Below are 20,894 nucleotides of genomic sequence, written 5' to 3'. Positions count from 1 at the left end.
GCGCTGATGTCACGTGAGTAGAAGAAGAAACAATTAAAAAAAAAAAAAAACTTAACGCAGCCAACAGCCGCTACAAACGATGCCGACGTTGCTAAAAACTAGCCCGCATGATGCTACGGTGGTACCAGGTAGCGTCTGATGCGTCTCAGAGATCACATGTATGTTGAACTAGATGCGAAATGACAGAGTCAGCAGCGTTTGTAAACAGCTGCCATCTTAAAGCAGTAGACTTCTAAGCGCTAATAGATAAGAATAACATTACTGTCACTCGCTCACGTAACGTTAGCCCTGCGGAGGGCTAGGTCTCTATTAATTATGACCACTGTTGATGTGTGGCTAACGTGTCTTACATACAGGCTTTATTTGATCTGTGAAAACATAGCGCTGTAGAGTGATGAGGGTGTAAAATAAAAACTTAATAATGCTAACTGTCAATTTTAGCTCAGTAGTCATTGCTGGATAAAACACCAAGTAGCACTTGTCCCTAATGTGCTCCAATACAGCAGGTATCATACATTAATTTTGAACACTGCAAAAACTCAAAATCCTGTCAGGACTTACAGTTTAGACTAATTTCAAACTTAACTAGAACTTAAAAATAGCTTGACACAAATGGAAAATCAATTGAAACACGTGGGAAAAACAACTTTTAAGTGATGTGTGTTATCAAGCGAAATGGCATTTTTAGGTAGGAAATATATATATTAGGGCTGTCAAACGATTAATTTTTTTTTTTTTTTAAACCTGTCCTGTTCAGCTGTTTGACACAGAGAATGGAAGTCTAAGTGCCTGGATTCTGAACAGTTTTAATGTTTCACATTGAGAGTCTGACATACTCCCATTTTGATCATTCAAAATACCTTTTTATTATGACAAAGCAGCGAACAGGAAGGGATTATGGGGGGACAGAAGAAAAGAAATACAAGAGAAGAAAGAAAAGAAACACATACACAAACAACAACAGGAAATACATTGAACATCTAAACTAGTTACTAATATGCTGGTGCTATCGTCAGCGAGATGTATTTCCGGTTTACACCATGTGGGGGCCTATTGGCCAGTGAAAGAGGAGAATGGGGGTGGGGGTGTCTATAAGACTATAAGCTAAGTGATTGAAAGGGGTAGAGTGTACACAAATCAGTTCTGTGATCTAGAACCCAGTAATCGGGTGAATCTCTTATGAGTAAGCCCGTTGGCGACCAACCCTACGCCGCCACATCGCCAATCCCGGCACCGGAACCCCCAACCCGAGCATGCCCTAACACATCCAGCAGCACGCAAGCCCCACCGGGCACGCGACAGCCACGCAGACGGGCGGAGAAACCGCGCGGGCGCCAACCCAGGGCCACGGCCCCCACCCAGCCAGCCCGGGGAGGGAGGGCGGGCGGGGGGATGGGGGGGCCATGCGCAGCCAGCCCATCCCTCCTCCCGCCGCCCAGCAAAGGAGCCACCGTCCCCCCCCCCGGGACCCAGGGTGGTCCCCTGGGCCACCCGCGCGCCCATCAACCGGCCTTCAGGGATGGCAGGAGGGGACGCATCACCAACCCCACGCCTACACCCACCCCCGCCCGCCCACCCGGGCCACGAGCCACAGCCACAGCCCCCCAACCGGGACGGCACGCTACGGGACCCCCAGCGGCCCACCCAGCCCCAGGCAAGGCAGGGTCCCCCGCCGGTGCAGGCGACACCCCGCTGAAAATTTTTAATCGAGTAAATTACAGCTTAAAAATTAATTAATCGTAATTAATCGCAATTAATCGCAATTCAAACCATCAATAAAATATGCCATATTTTTCTGTAAATTATATATAAATTCTGTAAAATAAATTGTTGGAATGGAAAGATAAGACACAAGATGGATATATACATTCAACATACGGTACATAAGGACTGTAGTGGGCATTTCACTCTACTGTCATTTAAATCTGTCTATGCTGTCCTCACTCCAAAGCGTCTACTTTTTCCAAAGCTAGACAGCTAGTGAACGACGCCTTAATAATTAGACTTCTTCCTTTTTCATCTGATTTATTAATAAAATGGCCTCAAACCATTGTCCTCTTTAGACCGTCGTAAAACTACAAAATAAAAGTACACAAGCATTGCAATAGCAACAATGTTAGCTTAGCACGCTATACATGTTCACTAAACATAAACAAAAACGTCTCATACAAAAAATATAACATTTCGCTTACTAACATAATATGTACATTCTTTACAACAACCATACTTACGGACAAATCTTGTCCAAGGATCACATAAGCACAACATTATCAGCCCGAGACGTCGTGCAGCCATAATGAACTGGCAAGAAAACAATAAACCATGTCGCAAAGCGACCACAAGAGTTCGCTGTTGGACAGGACAAAAAGCCTTGCTGTAAAACTTCTCAAAAGGCAGAATACTTTCTGAGCGGGACATGTGCGTTAATTGCGTCAAATATTTTAACGTGATTAATTTAAAAAATTAATTACCGTGCGTTAACACGATAATTTTGACAGCCCTAATATATATGTATTTTTTTTTCTATAAGATCTAAGTTTTTTGAGTGAAAGCAGTGAATTAGTCTTTTGTTTTATTCTAGTTACATCTGAGATGCAATTGTTGGCTGTTTTCAACAATGTACATCGAAAATAAAGACATTGATTGACTGAAAATGGTTCAATATGAGATGAAATGTCTTGTTTTCTCATGTATAGACCCCATTCACGTGACGTCACAACTCCGCCCCCCTGACTGGTGCCGCCATATTGTCCGTCAGCTCGTCGTGTTTACATATTACCGCTACGTACATTCCTCCTATTACTGCGTGTTTTTCTGCTTGTCTAAGGAATCACCACCTAGCAAACGAACCCCAAAACCTTCCTGACAATCGTTAACATTGATTAATCAAAATGGTAAAGGCATGTGTGGCGGTTGGTTGCAGTAACAGAGAAGATAAACGGTCATTTGTGTGCCCATTGTTAAAAGGGCAAATCTCTAAAGCAGCACGGTTTGTTTTAGGGATGTCCCGATCCAGGTTTTTGCACTTCCGATACAGATGTTGTTTTGCACTTCTGATCCGATACCGATACTGGCCGATACCGATACCGGCCTATCTGAGCATGTATTAAAGTTTAAAGTTATTTAGCCTCCTTACTTAGTTGTCAGACTCATGTTGAAAAGGGTTTTAGTACTCTTGATAACAACTAGCCAGCTCAATTAGGTGAGTTTGAATAACACACAATGGTTGGTAACAAGAAACTGACCTGTTTATTCAGTGACAAACACAAAACATTCTAAATAACAAACAGAAATGGCATAGTCAGTCAGTAAAACGTGCAAATAATATTGTAAACTGTCAGTGGAAAATCCCACAAACTTCCCAAGCTATTAGATGCTTTTAATGTTTCGTGCATTAGTTACAAAAATTGTATAACAAGCCTCTCAGGTTTAAATAAACGACTATTTAAGTATCAAGTTAACATTTTAAAACAGTAAATAAAATACTCAAGTCCCCATTCTGTATCAGCAGCTTTAAACTACATTCAATTCATTTAATTTTGCGAATCAACTGTTAAAGTTGTTAAAATTGCTCCCGTTATTCCATAATTTCCCTTCTGTCTATTTTTGACATGAGAAAGTTTTAAAATGGTTTTGAAGATAGATTCAAGTCAAGATTTTGTCGATTTAGGAGTATTTTAGATAAAAAGTTAATTAGGTTCGCTTGGAAGGTTCAATACAACAGCCTACAAGGGAAGTCTCCTGCTTTAAGATGGCGGCTGTTTACTAACGCACGTAGTTTTCAGTGTTGCCAACGGCGTCGAGTCTGTCATTTTGCATCTAGTTCTATATACATATGATATCTATTAGACAAGCATGACGTTTATGCTGCATTCCAGAGAAGTGAATTCGAATGAAGTCGAATTTATCCCACTCGGATGGTACCAGTTCCGACCTCAAAGCGTTCCAAGCAAATGTAAACAACAATGATGGCTGATCGCGACGAGGTGTTTTTTTTTATTTTGGCCATCCAAAGACATTTTGACCTCCAGCAAACCTGCCTTCCTTTATAAGCGATCAAATAGTAGAGGAAAAACAACAGCTGTGTTATAGCCCACACTGTAAACTGCCTTTTTTTAGTTACACCCTTTGCTGATTGTCAATATAAAATCATAGCACAACAAAGATGATGTCGGACTTTTCCGGCCTCCGACTAGGAAAATATCATTGGAACGCCACTCGAACTGGGAGGTCCAAGTCGCGAAGTCGGAGAAAAAATAACTACCCCGACTTCCAAGTTGTTTCAATCTGACGTCAATGAACAAAATGGTGTTCAAGAAAACGTATTGAATGATAACACAATAATGAAGTAAATCAAGTTTATTTGAGACGCCATGTATTTTTTTCTCATACAGTGAATTATCTTTGTTGTGCTATGTTTTTATATTGACGATCAGCAAAGGATGTATCAAAAAAAAAAAAGGCAGTTTACAGTGTGGGCAATAACGCAGCCGTCGTTTTTCCTCTACTATTTAATCGCTTATAGGAAGGCAGGTTCGGTGGAGGTCAAAATGTCTTTGGATGGCCAAAATAAAAAACACCTCGTCGCGATCATTCATCTTTGTTGTTTACATTTGCTTGGAACGCTTTGAGGTCGGAACTGGTATCCGACCTCCGAGTGGGATAAATCCGACTTCCCACTTCTCTGGAATGCAGCATAAAAGTGTTGGATGGTGCGTCTTTTACTCACGAGAGATAATGGCTCGTCATCCAGAATGAATTCTTCGGCAATGACTCTTGTTATTCCCGGGGCTTTGGGACTGTCGAGTCCCAGTTTGTCATGCATAGCAAAAGTTTCTGCCAGTGTTAGTTGCGTAGGACCTTTCTTTTTGTCTTGGGTTTTCTTAACATACTCCTCATATTGTTTGTGGTGGTATTTCGCTAAATGCTTGATTAGGTTGGTTGTATTAAAACTTCTTACAGCTTTACCACCATGCTTGACTTCATTGTGGCATATGTTGCACTCTGCCTCTTCGTCTTTGTTGTCCTTTAAGGTGAAATGATCCCACACAGCTGACATTTTTACCGATAAAGTCTCTCGGTAAATTGGGAGACGGTAATGTAAATGTAGTCTGTTGAAGGTGTGCCGTAAAATGCGGACCGGATTTTAGGGAAACCGAAGCAAAAACTGTAATGGCTTATGTATATCGGTGCGCTGGAAAACCCGGACCGGATTTGAAAAAAAAAAATTGGATCGGAAGTCTGGATCGAAATGTTTCCGTGTCGGCCGATCCGATACTGATGCGCATTTTTTTGCCCATATCGACATCTCCAGTTTGTTTATCTCGGTCTCCGTCAGACAGTGGCGAAAACATCAATAGTCGTGAGACCAACACGATCGCAGACATAATCAGACGGAGACTACGAAACTCGTTGCCACGGTCGCGCAGCAAGAAGGTGAATGCAACAACAGGTGTTGTGCCGAAAAATAGCCACCCGCGTGAAATGTCCCCCCTGACGGGAACGCCCACACGGAAACGACTTTCTTGTACCGTGAATATATATTATTTTACTCTGCTTGAACTAATAAATCATGTACTGTGAATATGTATTATTTTACTCTGCTTGAACTAATAAATGTCATACCTGTGTGATTGTCATTGGGATATGGTCGTGAAAACCTGTAGACTGATACATTTCTGTTCAAAGATGGTGATGTGGCCCAGTCCACGATTTGTTACTAAAATACAGTACTAATATTTTGTGTAATTTAATTATTTATTTAAAACTGATTTTACAGTCGTAAATTCATTACTGTAATTAAAGATACACGATAATATCGGTCACCGATAATTATCGGCCGATAATGGCAATTATGACGTCACACAGATAATCCAGATAATAAAAAAATTAAACCGATAATGCAATCCGATAATTATATACTTGATTTTGCCTCCAAATGTGCGCAACCAAAGAATTCAGCACACCGCCTCCTCAACCCCTCCCCTCTCTGAAGCCCCTGAGGGAGGAGCGGTTGAGGAGGCGGAGTTACAAGACAAGAAGTAGTTGAATATTATGGCGGCTGTTACTAAAAAAACGACGCTCTCGCCATCTGTGAAACATGTACCGTATAAGTTCCACGAGGCAGAAAGAACGCGTCCTCATTCAAAACCACTAACCCAGCAGCCATTTAAAAATGCATCATAAAGAATTTTGGAACAAATACGAGGCTGCTGCTAGCAGGAATGCTAAAGCTATTGTAAACACTAAGTTAAACTACAGGGCTTGTGACGATACAGAGTCGGGCTGTTTGGAAATGCAGCCCAAGGCGGGTGGTAAATTCGCATGTAAGGCTAACACCGGCACTACTGGAGACCGATAGTCGGCAAGTAGCCGTCTTCCGACGGAGCCCGCCGCTCTGGCCAGTCCGGCAGGCCGCCGCCGCCTCGCCATAGGCGGGGCGGGCCAAGCCCGGTTCCCCGGCCTCTGGACCTCCGGCGAACACCCCGGTTTCTCGAGCGTTCCCCCACGGCGTGCGAGCAGAGCCAGGACCCGAATACGCCGCGGCGAACCGGCCAGGGCGGGCGGATTATCCGGTACGAATGTAGCTGCCGCCGCCGCCGAGACAAGACACGTGTTTTTTTTGTTTTTTTTCACCTTAATGACCCGAGAACCAAAGCCCTGGATAAAAGAAATAATGCAGTTTATACGACCACCATTCTTCATGAAAAAGTGATGTCCGATAAGCAAGCTTATCATGACGGCACAGTGGTTATAAGATCATTTAAACATGGAGAAAACGAAGTCAGCCAGTCAATAATGCATTCAGAATGTGAAATGACGAGCGGTCAGATGACTTTGTAACGCTGCCTTTATTTTCAGTTTAATAAAACTCCGGCACAAAACAACACGCACGCGGATGCGAGCTCCAACTCCGTCCAAATAGTACTGCCGTGTAGCAGTTTAGCTGCTGTAACGCAAATGTCGTGAAAGCCGCAAATGTAAACAAAGCGCTGCAGAATGGGTACATGACATCTCGCTCTTTTGAGGTAATCATTTTCACAGTGTGCAACAAAGCATATAACATTAGCAATCACTTTTCAAATTATTTAACTTATTTGTCTGCTCAATTACAGTCACAGTAGATAATCAAATTCTTAAATCAATATTCTGTAGCCACAAATATTATTCAAAATCTTTCCTTCTTGAAGCTTTTTTTTTTTTTTTTTTTAGGATTAAGTATAATAATGTATTGCTTAAAACAAGGCTCTTAAGATTATTTTCAGCTAGCTATTTTTCTTCCAAGAAATCTGAGAGAAATACACTTGAAGCGATCGCAGATAATTTGACTTATTGCCAATAGATTTACACTTAAAACTGACTAGTTTTAAGGAGGTGTGTTTTGCAGCGGATTAATGTTATATATGTTAGGAATGGCTTACTTTTAAACGCATTTTTGTGTAACTTAGGTATTTACTCTGTAATTGTTGCCAAAGGTTTACCATTACACAATGTCAGACAATCTGTCATTATTTAGATGTTTGAATTGACGACTTGTTCATACTTTATGTTGAAAAAAAGAGCAATAAATTATATTTTTGCACAGTAATATTTTCTTTTGTGTATACTTTAAAATTTTACATAAATCTTTTAATAGAATTATCGGCTTGACATTATCGGTTATCGGTTGGAATGAGGAGGAAATTATCGGTTATCGGTATCGGTTGAAAAATGCATTATCGTGCATCACTAACTGTAATGCGTCAATAAAAACATTTGATGTTTTCACTTCAATAAAGCGTTATAAATAAGCGCTCCCGTCATGGGGAACAATTCACGCGGGGCGGCTATTTTTCGGCACACAGCGGCCCGTTGTCGAACCGCGGATCAAGTTTCATTTTGCAATCATGACAATGGTGACGCTCAGCTGCCCAAATGTCGGTTTATATTCGGGCCGGTGCCGATTTGGGTACCCGACGCCTCATTGTAACATCAACTGGAGTATGACTGGAGGTTTTTGCACGGGACGGGACCGGACGGGAGGAAACATCGATTTGGGTATCAAATATGGATCTGGTGACTGGATTGACCAAAGCTTTTCCAAATAACGGCTTTTATGCAACTCATCCAATGAGTTTACAGCGTCTGAAAGCACCGGGGCTTCCATAATTTGCAAGTGAATCCAACTTTAGAAACTACGATCATTGACAATACGGACACACAATGATGGACAATATGGCAGCACAATACAGCGATCACGTGATTGTGTGACGTTGGTGATTGGGGTCCATATTTCTAATTGCTCTTCACCTAAAAATATACGTTTTATCTGATTACTCGATTAATTGATAGAATTTTCAGTCGATTACTCGATTACTAAAATATTCTATAGCTGCAGCCCTAATTTCTTGTGTATCTTAATACAATTTGTGTTCAAATAATACAATTTAAATTTGCTAATAAATTCCAGACATTTATCCTGGAAGTTTTCAAAATGTTTCTTTAGTAGTTTTATAAAACAAAGGCTCCTTAAAACTGACAAAAAACAACAACCTTAAATTCCCTTATTTTCAGTGTAAATCTACTAGAAATACCGGTAGGTGAAATTATCTGCTATTGCTTCAAGTAAATTTGACAGATTTCTTGAAATAAGAAAAATAGCTGGATGAAAATAAGCTGAACAGACTTATTTTAAGCAACATGTTTCTCCATTTAATCTTATAAAAACTTGTTTGTCAGAAATGTTCTTAATTCAAGAATATATATTGTTCGAAACATTATTTGAAAACATTTTATCTTGATTTATTGGCTATATTTTGAGTTACTTTGAGGGGAAAATAGATTAGTCTGTGTGCAGCTTATATAATAGTTACTTTTCATTGTGTCAGTGTCATTTTGTCAGTGTTGTCCCGTGAAAAGATGTACTTAAATATCTGCGGAAATGCGAGGGGTGTACTCACTGTTGTGATACACTATATGTGTAATATTTCTAATACAGTATGTGTGAACATGTGCAAATGAGCTTTTTAGTTGATGAGAGAACTTTTTCCCAGGTTCGTGCAGAGCGTAACCGTGCACGTGATGATGTCCGCCAATTAAGGCAGAGGCTTGACGCCTTGACCAAGGAGCTGACTAACGTTCGTCGGGAACGTCAAGAACTTGCATCGGAGAATGAAATGCTACGAAATGATGGGATGCATCTTCACGATGAATCAACAGCTCTTCCAGCCAGAGGTTCTACGTCTTCCCCTCCACACCACATATGTGCTTTTTCTGCCTCTTCTAGTCCATCTGTTTCACCTTCTGCTTTTACCTACTCACCCTCCACTATGCAAGTCAACACTGATTGCCACCATGACAAGTTAGGTGAAGGGGTAACTCCATCACCAGAGCCAGAACCAGTGAAGGACATGGATACGAGCGCACGAAAAAAAGTTCAACAAAAGGTGAAGTTGTGTTGTGGAATTATTTTGTTTAAAACTGTAAACCCCCTTTGTAGTTCTAATATTCACTCTTATTTTTTATCAGTAAGACTTGACATTTTTTTCCTTCAAATTTCACAACGAGATGGTGGTGCGTGATTGAGTGGTTGGTTAGAAATCTCTTGAGTTCAAAGGTTCAATTCCGGGTTCTACTGTGCCTGTGTAAGTATTCTGGTAATCCAGTTTCCTCCTCCAAAAACATAAATGATTGGCTGATTGGACATTCCAAAATTGTCCCAAGCTTCGAGTGCGAACGCAAAAGGTTGTTTGTCGCGACCAGTTCAGGTTGTACTTTGCCGCCTGCCCGCAGTTAGCATACTCGTGACACTCATGAGGATAAGCGAGCCTGAAGATGACTATTACAACTAGTGAAAGTTAAGTTCCGCTCTAAAACCCCCAATTTGGCCAACTTTCAAAATTGTCCGATATGCATGTGTGATACTGTACATCTTTGGTAAGCCTAAAATCTCAATTTTCTGGGGGACAAAAAATTTTGAACAGGGGGGCATTTAAAAATTGTTTTTTTTTTTTTAAACAGCAATTCCCCATCTGGAGGTGAGAGCACTCGAGAGCAGAATTAAAGACAGCATGACTTTAACGAGGTATTATCGCGTACTTACCTTGTTTTGATCCAAAAACTCCATGTAGCATGTATCACCGAGTGTCAAGATACAGCTGTGAATGGCCACAGCTGGGTTTTTGGGGGATTTTATGGGTGAAACATGGTACTATAACAAGGGTCGCGATGCAAAAATCGCAGACATCAAGGAGTCGTCGAGATTTTCTTTTTCATATATTTACCCCTTTTTAAACTTTTTTTCCCCCCTTTGGATCGATTATCATCTAAAATATTGGGGAAAATGCGACACTAACGAAAAAATCAATTAAGCAATAGTTATGAGGTAGAGATCCGTGACTTTTTTACAGACGCCATTTTTTTCATCGTGAAGTAATTTGTTTAAATGTATAAAAGTGCGCGAGTGAATAATTTTTTTTTAACAAAACATTAGACATCAATTAATGATTCTAACCTAAAAATGACAAACATTTTGAATAATAAATGTAATTAAATACCTTCGTTTTATGGCTGGGTTGAAACAAAAGTGGTTGCACGACTTCTGTAAAAAAGGGGGTTTCCAGGGTAAAACGGACCAATTAAAAATGTGCTTAATGTGCCATGAATCTGCTATGGCAGCATATACACGTATTGTTCTATCAAACAGAACTGTTCTTCTGGCTTAAAATACAGTAGTCTCTTTAAAAGAGGAGTGCAAGAGGAGAAACTGCTTTTTCAGTCTTGTCTGTGTTTTCCGCCATTTGGAATCTGGTGAAAAGGGTCAGGTTTTACATTTTTCTGCTTCATGCTCACACAGCCTCTCACCCTCCCTCCTGCTATGCAATGTGACCAGTTTCTTGGTCATGAGTGCAGCCGGCGTTTGGTACTTGACAGATTTGTAGCTTTGATCTGGCCAGAGGCACCTCGGTAGCACTGCGATCAAAGGAACAAACGTGTTAATCATCGTTCAGCTTAGTACACAGCCTAAAGTGTTTTCGGTAACGTGAGTATCGAGGTGTGGCGTGGCTCATGGGTAGTGTCGTTGTTCCCCAACCGAGAGGTTGTGGGTTCGATTCTCCCCCCCGATGAACTCGTCCAAGTATCCTTGAGCAAGATTCTGAACCCCACGTTACTCCTGGTGCTGCGTCACCAGTAGGTAGATGAGGAGACAGTGTAAAGCGCTTTGATGGCCTTAAAGGTGGAAAGGCGCTATTCAAGTGTAACACCATTTACCAAAAAAAACGAACTTTTTTTCGGTATTGGATCGGGACTAATCTCACGATATATTGTGCAGGCCTACTATAAACTGTTTGCATCCATATTTGCCTGTAGATTAGATGGTGTCTTGCCTTATCCTTTTGGAGCAGACCGGCTTCATTCACCATAGACTGACATCCAATAACATTGGTTATACTTTGTATATTATAAACTAGGCCTGAACGATATTGGAAAAAACTATTGTTGCGATTTTTTTTAGGTTTGCAATATATTGCGATATTATATTGCGATATTAAAAAAAAAAGATCTATCTTTTTTAAAGAAATTTTCACTAAATGACTTGAATAGTTGTTTGGAAATACTTTACATAACACACCGTGACCACAGTGTATTCATATAATACCGTTTAATTTGTTAATGATGAAGATTTCTGTATGAAGGTATCCAGAAGTCATGTCTGCACAAAATAGATCATTTATTGAATACAATATTTTACACTTCAACAGCAGCAAATACATTAAATGATAAATAAAAGAGCAGGTGCATTAGTCCCCTTAGTTTTTGACAAAATATAACAAATAAAAACTTCTGTAAAATAACAACAAAGTTGTCAACATATTTGAACAAAAATATTAAATATGACAAATAAAAGAGTTGTTCACAAACTATAACAATAAATAAAAACCTCAGTAAAACAACAAAGTTGTCAACATATTTGAACAAAAATATTAAATATGACAAAAGAGTTCACAAACTATAACAATACATAAAAACCTCAGTTAAACAACAAAGTTGTCAACATATTTGAACTTAAATATTAAATCTGACTAATAAAAGTGCAAGTGCATTAGTCCCCTGAGTTGTTTACACAAAATATAACAATATAAAACTGCAAAACGGCAACAAAGTTGTAAAAATATTTCAACAAAAATATTAAGTATCAAAACTTTATGTGCAGCTGTACTATATATAGTTATTTGAAAAATACGGTTTACAATAAATTTAAATATAAAAGAAACAAACTCAATTGAACTTGTAAATAATTGAACTGAATAACTGCAAATAACTGTGATGAATAACAGAACCATTTTAACTCCCAAATTTCCTGCCTTCCTGATAGCTGTCACATTAAAAGAAGAAAAGACATTCCTTCAGCTGTGTTATGTATTTGTCTGCATATCGTCCACCTTCCTTGCTCAGCAATTCTCAACTGGGTCTCATAGGTTTTTGGCCAAGACTATTAGTTTATCCACTATAGCAGGCTTGAGACAATAACGTTGGCACGTAACAATGTTCCCACCTGTGCTAAAAAGCCTCTGATGGGGAGCTCGTAGCAGGAATGCATAGATACCTGCGTTTTAAATGGTCCCACATGTTTGACAGATTACTTCTTGTTGAGGCAACCATGGCGAGGCACTGTCGACAGGGCTGTTTTTTGTCCCTTATAGTCTTGTTCTTGCCAAAATACTTCCAAAACTCCTTTTGGATACAGTCTTCCTTGCTCCTCCAACGTGTTGATTGCTTGCTTTCACTTTGAGAACGAGCCCTCCTCCCTCCGCTCTGCTGTTCGGCCCCTCCTCCCTCCACTCCGCTGTTGCAGGGGGAGGGGGAGGAGCCGATGACTTGCTGGAGAGAAAGAGAAGCTGTGCGCTTTTTTTTCCCTCTCCTTCCTCAAAACAAACGTTTGTGGATTAAAAAAAATGAAATTAAAAAACTATCGCACGTCCTTGCGATGGGACTATTGCACATGCGCACATCGCGATGGCGATGTTTAAACGATATATCGTTCAGGCCTATTATAAACCAAATCCAAATGGCGAAAATACAGTCCTTTATTTTGAGTCCGAACACTGAGAAAGGATTTCACTCTGTTAGATGGGTCTTTCTCGCCAAGTCTGGCTTTCAGGATAAGTTTATAGGGGTCATCCAGGCACTCTATGACAATCCAATCGCACCGATCAAGGTCAATGGAGAGCTAACAAAAATGTTTCTCCAACGAGAGTGCAGGCAAGGCTGCTCAGTCTCGCTTTACCTTTTTGACTTGTTGACAATTAATAAGACTGCACAGTAGCTGAGTGGTTAGCACATCCACCTCATAGGTCAAGGGTTCAATCCCGGGCAAAGGCCTTCCTGTGTGGAGTTTACATGTTCTACCCGTGCCTGTGTGGGTTTTCTTCGGGGACTCTGGTTTCCTCCCACATCCCAAAATCATGCAGATCAGAACAGGCTGATTGAACACTCTAAAATTGCATGAGTAAGAAAATTGATTAAAAACTGAGAAAAAAGGTTTGGCCTTTTAATTCTGAGACTCTGTAGGCGTGTCCGATGACTTTGCTGAAACCACACTCCTCCACTATGCCGACTGTCAATCAAACTACTGGTGTAAGGTACCGATTGTTCCTATAACTGAGGGGTTTGTTACGTAAGCCTGTCGTGATATGTAATAAGTCAATTAATCGCACGGTTAATAAAAATGAAGGCTGCAATTTTACCGGCTGCGATTTATCACCGTGTGTGTGCGTGCGTGCATTTATTTGTGCGTGCGTGTGTATGCGTGTGCTGCATGCACTCGGCAAACGTGCGTGTTGACTGCATATAAGACTCCGGTTCCTTTAGCAGATGTTTATTGGTCATCAACACACTGTAGAATTACAGTTCACACATACAAAATAAGGAAACACATCTGTATTAAACATTGTAAAATGTTAGATTTGCTACATTGTGGCTAATTGAAAAAAGACAATGTACTAACCAGTTTAGCCTGATATAAAACATTGGTACTCTTCTCCTAAATGCAAACTCACGGTTAAAAGGCGACACTTAAAACATGAAACTACATGCATAACGAAAATAGAATTGCACTTTTTTTCCCCCACTGAGTGTAAAGCTTATGGTTAGCGGGTTTGCAAATGTACTTCCGGTGAACATTTTAAAATAAAAGCACATCATGTTCAGCATGTAAATAAAGATTTTCTGGAGTGGATTTGACATACTTCAGATTTTACCCGAAGAATAGCTTTAAAATGACACCCATTATGAAAAATCTGTTCGGCAATGAATAATTTTGATTTATAAAAAGTATTATATCTAATATATTGTGATTAAGAATAAAAATTTATTGCATTTGAATGGGTGATTTATTACGATGTATTGTCACTACATTAGTGGTTGAATTGGTTGAAACAAATGGCCAATAATATTGCACATCGGCACTAATTTATGAGACAGTTTAGCGCCTACTAAAATTTGTTATCGCGACAGGCCCAACCTTATTATTCGCCATACATATTGGCCGAGGAGTTTAAATGCTCTCCTAAGAAATGCCTGTTTAATAGTGTGCCAGTTGTTCTTGAGAGTGTTTAAAAATGCATATGTAATAGCTACTGATGATTAGGGATGGGAATCGAAATCCGATTCCAATTCGGAACCGGTTCCGAGTGTTTCGAGGCCTCGACATCACAATGAAAAAGCCTTAACGATCCCTTTAACGATTCCTAAAGACGCATATTGCGTCGTGACGTGTCTTGTTGTCCAGACGCATCAAACTAGCATGGCGCCAAGAACCACTCGCTCCAAAGTTGGACTACACTTCACCAGGAAAGAGTGTGAAAATGAAAGGTTACGACGGGTAAGCACGAGCATTGCAGCCATAAACATAACAATGACAGCACGTAGTTTCAAACGCTCGAAAGTGTGTCTTCACTTCACGAGGAAAAATTACAACAAAGCGACTTGCAGTCATTGCAAGGTGGAGATAACTGCATCGGGAGGGAATAGACTGCACTGTCCTCACTGAGACAGCTATACAGCTAGCTAAACTCCGAAATGACGATACAGAAGACGTTGGTATGATTTGCTGACTTTATTCAACCATCACTTGAAGAGTGAAACTAAAAATAGAAATGAAACAAATCAATTTCGTCCCCAATAACAAACAGGTTTGCATCAACGTAAATCAGCGATGATTAGCTGCTAATAACAGTATGGTTAGCATTCGTTCGCTAGCATTAGCACATCGTTCAAACCACTACACAACTGGATTTAAGTGTCCGATCGCGAGTGGAAACACAACAACAACAGCACAAAAGATTATACATACAGGCGTTGCCTCTGTGGATATTAACATTAACAAAGAACGTAGGCTTGTAGAAGTGTTTCCCTCTCTCACTTCGCACGCTCACTCGCTTGGATGCGGCATTTCTTCGGGTGCCCAAACTGCGGCCCGCGGCCCAAATACGGCCCGCCTCCACATTTGGTCCGGCCATTTTGAATTTTTTTTTTCCTCAATCGTGTTATTTATTTCCTGGCCTTTTTCCTTGAAGAATTCAGAGCGGGTTATTTGGTTATTATCTATTTAATTAATAGTGTTTTTATTATTAATTATTATATTATTATTTTTATTTTATTTACTTTCATCCAGAAAGGGTTATTTGATTGCGGCTTTCTGAAAAACAATAATTTTTTACATTTATGCACTTCTGCAATCGTCACACTTTTTTTGTTACAAACTGACCCCGGCCCCTCATCAGAGAAGGGAAAAGTTATGTGGCCCTCACAGGAAAAAGTTTGGGGACCTCTGCTTTAACACATATTGCCAAACGCAGAACAACAACCTATCTCCCAATATATACCAATATTTTTTATTTCTATTAGGTAAATGTTTCAGTAAAATGTTACACATTCTTGTGTATTTGCCACTTATTGCCACAGTTAACACTGAGGCTTTGGGCCTCTTTTGATCTCGTTGTGAGTTTGTAAGGTTGTGAGTTCTGATTAAACAAACTCAATGCCAATCAAAACGTTTGTTGTTCTTTTTCCCCAAATTAGAATCGATAAGAGAATCGATAAAGAATCGAATCGTTAAGCGATATCGATAATGGAATCGGGATCGTAAAAATCCTATCAATTCCCATCCCTACTGATGATGTCACGAACAAAAGTTATTATTAACAATAAAGTTAATAATAATAATAAAGCTATATTTAAAAAAACAACAAATGTGTGTGCACGCGTCGGTTTCTCATGTTGGAGGACTTTAAATATCAGGGCCCATCACTGTCCATTTCTAAAACTTTCAGCAGGCACAGGGCCCCGAACAGTTTGTGTAACCTGAGCTACAACAGTAGCGAATCTGGTGTCAATTTACCATAAGAAAACATGTATGTAAACCAACTAACTAACTTACTTACTTACTTACTTACTTACTTACTTCCATCCATCCATCCATCCATCCATCCATCCATCCATCCATCCATCCATCCATCCATCCATCCATCCTCTTCCGCTTGTTCTGGGGTCAGGTCTTCCGTTGTTCGGGGGTCAGGTCGCGGGGGCAGCAGCTTTAACAGGGAAGCCCAGAACCCCAGCCACTTCAACCAGCTCCTCTGGCGGGATTCGGAGGTGTTCCCTGGCCAGCCGAGAGACATAGTCTCTCCAGCGTGTCCTGGGTCGTCCCTGGGGCCTCCCACCGGTGGGACTTGCCCGGAACACCTCTCCAGGGAGGCGTCCAGGAGGCATCCGAACCAGATGCCTGAGCCACCTCAGCTGGCTCCTCTCTACGCGGAGGAGTAGCGGTTTGATCCTGAGTCCCTCCCGAATGACTGAGCTTCTCACCGTATCTCTAAGGGAGAGTCCGGACGCCCTGCGGAGGAAACTCATTTCGGTCGCTTGTATCCGGGATCTTGTTCTTTCGGTCACGACCCACAGATATGTGAGGGTAGGAACGTAGATCGACTGGTAAATTGAGAGCTTTGCCTTTCGGCTGAACTCCTTCTTCACCACTACGGACCGGTGCAGCGTCCGCAGTAATGTGGACGCTGCACCGATCCGCCTGTCGATCTCCCGCTCCCTTCTACCGTCACTCGTGAACAAGACCCCAAGCTACTTGAACTCCTCCACTTGGGGCAGGATCTCATCTCCGACCCGGAGAGGGCACTCCACCCTTTTCCGACTGAGGACCATGGTCTCTGATTTGGAGGTGCTGATCTTCATCCCAACCGCTTCACACTCAACTGTGAACCGCTCCAGTGAGAGTTGGAGGGCACGGCTTGATGAAGCCAACAGCACTACATCATCTGCAAAAAGCAGAGATTAAATGCTGAGGTCACCAAACCGGACCATCTCAACGCTTCGGCTGCACCTAGAAATTCTGTCCATAAAAGTTACGAACAGAATCTGTGACAAAGGGCAGCCTTGGCGGAGTCCAACCCTCACTGGGAACGAATTCGACTTACTGCCGGCAATGCGGACCAAACTCTGACATCGGTCGTACAGGGATCGAACAGCCCTTACGCAAGGGCTCGGTACCCCGTACTCCTGGAGCACCGCCACAGGACTCCCCGAGGCAGACGGTTGAACGCCTTCTCCAGATCCACAAAACCCATGGAGACTGGTTGGGCGAACTCCCATGCACCCCCGAGGACCCTGCCGAGGGTGTAGCGCTGGTCCACTGTTCCACGGCCGGGACGAAAACCACACTGCTCCTTCTAAATCCAAGATTCGACTTCTCGATGGACCCTCCTCTCTAGCACCCCTGAATAGACTTTACCAGGAAGGCTGAGGAGTGTGATCCCTCTATAATTGGAACACACCCTCCGGTCCCCCTTCTCGAAAAGGGGGACCACCACCCCGGTCTGCCAATCCAGAGGCACTGTCCCCGATGTCCACGCGATGTTGTAGAGACGTGTAAGCCATGACAGCCCTACAACATCCAGAGCCTTTAGGAACTCCGGGTGGATCTCATCTACCCCCGGGGCCTTGCCACCGAGGAGCTTTCCAACCACCTCAGTGAATTCAGCCCCAGAGATCGAAGAGCACACCTCGGAGTCCCCAGACTCTGCTTCCTCAAAGGAAGGCGTGCCGGTGGAATTGAGCATGGCTTCAAAGTATTCTCCCCACCTACTCACGATGTCCCGATACGAGGTCAGCAGTACACCATCTTCACTATACACAGTGTTGATGGTGCACTGCTTTCCTTTCCTCAGACGCCGGATGGTGGACCAGAATTTCCTCGAAGCCGTCCGAAAGTCGTTTTCCATGGCCTTGCCGAACTCCTCCCATGTCCGAGTTTTTGCCTCGGTGACCGCCGAAGCCGCAGTCCGCTTGGCCAGCCGGTACCCGTCAGCTGCCTCCGAAGTCCCACAGGCCAAAAAGGCCTGATAGGCCTCCTTCTTTATCTTGACGGCATCCCTCACCGCTGGTGTCCACCAGCGGGTTTGGGGATTGCCGCCACGACAGGCACCAACCACCTTACGGACACAGCTCCGATTGGCCGCCTCAACAATGGAGGTGCGAAACATGGCCCACTCTGACTCAATGTCCCCCACCTCCCCTGGGACAAGGGAGAAGTTCTGCCGGAGGTGGGTGTTGAAACTTTTTGTGACAGGGGATTCTGCCAGACATTTCCAGCAGAACCTCACAATACGTTTGGGCTTGCCAGGTCTGGCCAGCATCTTCCCCCGCCATCGGAGCCAACACACTACCAGGTGGTGATCAGTTGACAGCTCCGCCCCTCTCTTTACCCGAGTGTCCAAAACATGCGGCCGCAAGTCCGATGACACGATTACAAAGTCAATCATCGATTGCGGCCTACAGTGTCCTGGTGCCAGGTGCACATTTGGCACCCCTATGTTTGAACATAGTGTTCGTTATGAACAAACCGTGACGAGCACAGAAGTCCAATAACAGAACACCACTCTGGTTCTTTTCTTTTTAAAACCTGTCCTGTTCAGCTGTTTGACACAGAGAATGGAAGTCTAAGTGCCCGGGTTGTCTTAACAGTTTTAATGTTTCACATTGAGAATCTGATATACTCCCATTGTGATCATTCAAAATACCTTTTTATTATGACAAAGCAGCGAACAGGAAGGGATTATGGGGGGACAGAAGAAAAGCAACACAAGAGAAGAAAGAAAAGAAACATACACAAACAACAACAAGAAATACATAGAACATCTAGACTAATTATTAATATGCTGGTGCCATCGTCAGCGAGATGTATTTCCGGTTTACACCATGTGGGGGCCTATTGGCCAGTGAAAGAGGGGGACAGGGGTGTCTATAAGCTAAGTGATTGAAAGAGGTAGAGTGTACACAAATTAGTTCTGTGATCTAGAACCCAGTAATCATGTGAATCTCTTATGAATGTAAGCCCGTTGGCGACCAACCCTACGCCGCCCCATCGCCAATCCCGGCACCAAGACCCCCAACCCGAGCATGCACTACCGCGGCACGCGAGCCCCACCGGACGCGCGACAGCCACGCAGACGGGCGGAGAAGCCGCGCGGGAGCCAAACCAGGGCAACGGCCCCCACCCAGCCAGCCCGGGGAGGGAGGGCCTGCAGGGGGTCGGGGGGTCCAGCGCAGCCCATACATCCTCCCGCAGCCCAGCAAGGGAGCCATCGCCCCCCCCCCCCCCCTCCAGGATCCAGGGTGGTCCCCCGGGCCACCCGCGCACCCATCAACCGGCCTTCAGGGATGGCAGGAGGGGACGCACCACCAACCCCACATCCATCCCCACCCCCGCCCGCCCACCCGGGCCACGAGCCACAGCCGCAGCCCCCCAACCGGCACGGCACGCCACGGGAACCCCAGCAGCCCACTTAGCCCAAGGCAGGGCAGGGCCCCCCGCCGGTGCAGGCAACACCCTGCTGATACACCGGCGCCCAGCCAGCGACCCGCGACAGAGCGCAGGGCGGATGCCCAGCCAGAGAAGAGGGGAAGGCGGAGGCAGGAGAACGCCGAGGAACTGCCACGGGGCGATGCAAGATCGGAGCCCCGACCCCCCCACCCCACTCCCGCGGCTGACAGCTCAGGCAGAGGGGAGGCCACACCCCAGGAGCCACGCCATGAGGAAAAAGTGTGGGACCCACCTACCACCCTATTACTGTGGCTGCCAGGTTCCCGGCTGGCAGCCATCACCCAGCACCGTGTTGGGATTGTGAGGGGAGGGTAGTGCAATGTATGCATTAAAATAGGAGAGCTTGGCTTGGGGCAGTGGGACCGCAGCATGGATTTCTGCCCAGCCGCCCGTCCCACTGCCCTTTGCCGGAGCTCTCCTGTGGAGTATGATGTGTGTGGTGCATTTAAAAAAGGTGCAGGGATGGCGGGGCCTGTCGTGAGGGGGCAACCGTGAGGTACCCCCCCCCAACAGGTCCCAACCATCCCACAACCTTGGTGTGTGGTGCATTAAAAACAGGGGGGAGCCGGGCCGGGACTGTAAAGCCCCGTCCCAACTCTCCCCGGAGAAATGTATGAGCATGTAAGTGCCAGAGTGAAAGATATTTACAGTGCCGGAGTGAAAAGCGCGTGAGTTAAGAGGCAGGCTCCCGCGGGCGTGGCCCCACCCACCAGAACCACCGGCCGCAGGGCGGGAGAAGTGTCAGGGCCCCGATCAATCCCCGCCCCAGACCACCCACGGCGCCTCCGTTCGGATTTAAACATATCCAGTTTCCAGCTGCAAAAGGATGCATACAACTTCCCTGGACACCCCGCATACATCAATTTATGTATACATTCTATTATTTTTGTGACATTCCTTCGCAGGCGAGAGAGAATCCTTATTCTATGTTCATCATTCTTGCGACCGTTCCCCACTGTTGTTCGGATTTGTCCATTTTATTTGTCTGTTTGGCAGATATTTTCTCTAATGTTATATATTC

The 20,894-nt window shown here is 43.6% G+C and overlaps 1 protein-coding gene across 6 annotated transcripts in view; it reads left to right on the top strand.

Annotated features, from left to right (window-relative positions):
• The window catches only part of LOC130922688 (coiled-coil domain-containing protein 102A-like), an 88,229-nt gene that overhangs the window by 14,253 nt on the left and 53,082 nt on the right, over positions 1-20,894 (top strand). For 4 of the 6 annotated variants that reach the window (XR_009064566.1, XM_057847603.1, XM_057847613.1 and 1 more), the window contains one exon: positions 9,033-9,425. Coding sequence is in view for 5 of the 6 variants with exons in the window: in XM_057847603.1 (XP_057703586.1) it covers positions 9,033-9,425 (393 nt within the window). In the remaining variant the exon portion in view is untranslated. The remainder of the gene's footprint in view (positions 1-9,032; positions 9,426-20,894) is intronic. The other 2 variants (XM_057847622.1, XM_057847632.1) reach the window with 1 other exon arrangement.

Source organism: Corythoichthys intestinalis, chromosome 1, assembly GCF_030265065.1.
Source record: "Corythoichthys intestinalis isolate RoL2023-P3 chromosome 1, ASM3026506v1, whole genome shotgun sequence".
Taxonomy (NCBI): Eukaryota; Metazoa; Chordata; class Actinopteri; order Syngnathiformes; family Syngnathidae; genus Corythoichthys; species Corythoichthys intestinalis.
The sequence above is the reverse complement of the archived record's forward strand: the minus strand, read 5'-3'. Positions and strand labels throughout refer to the sequence as shown.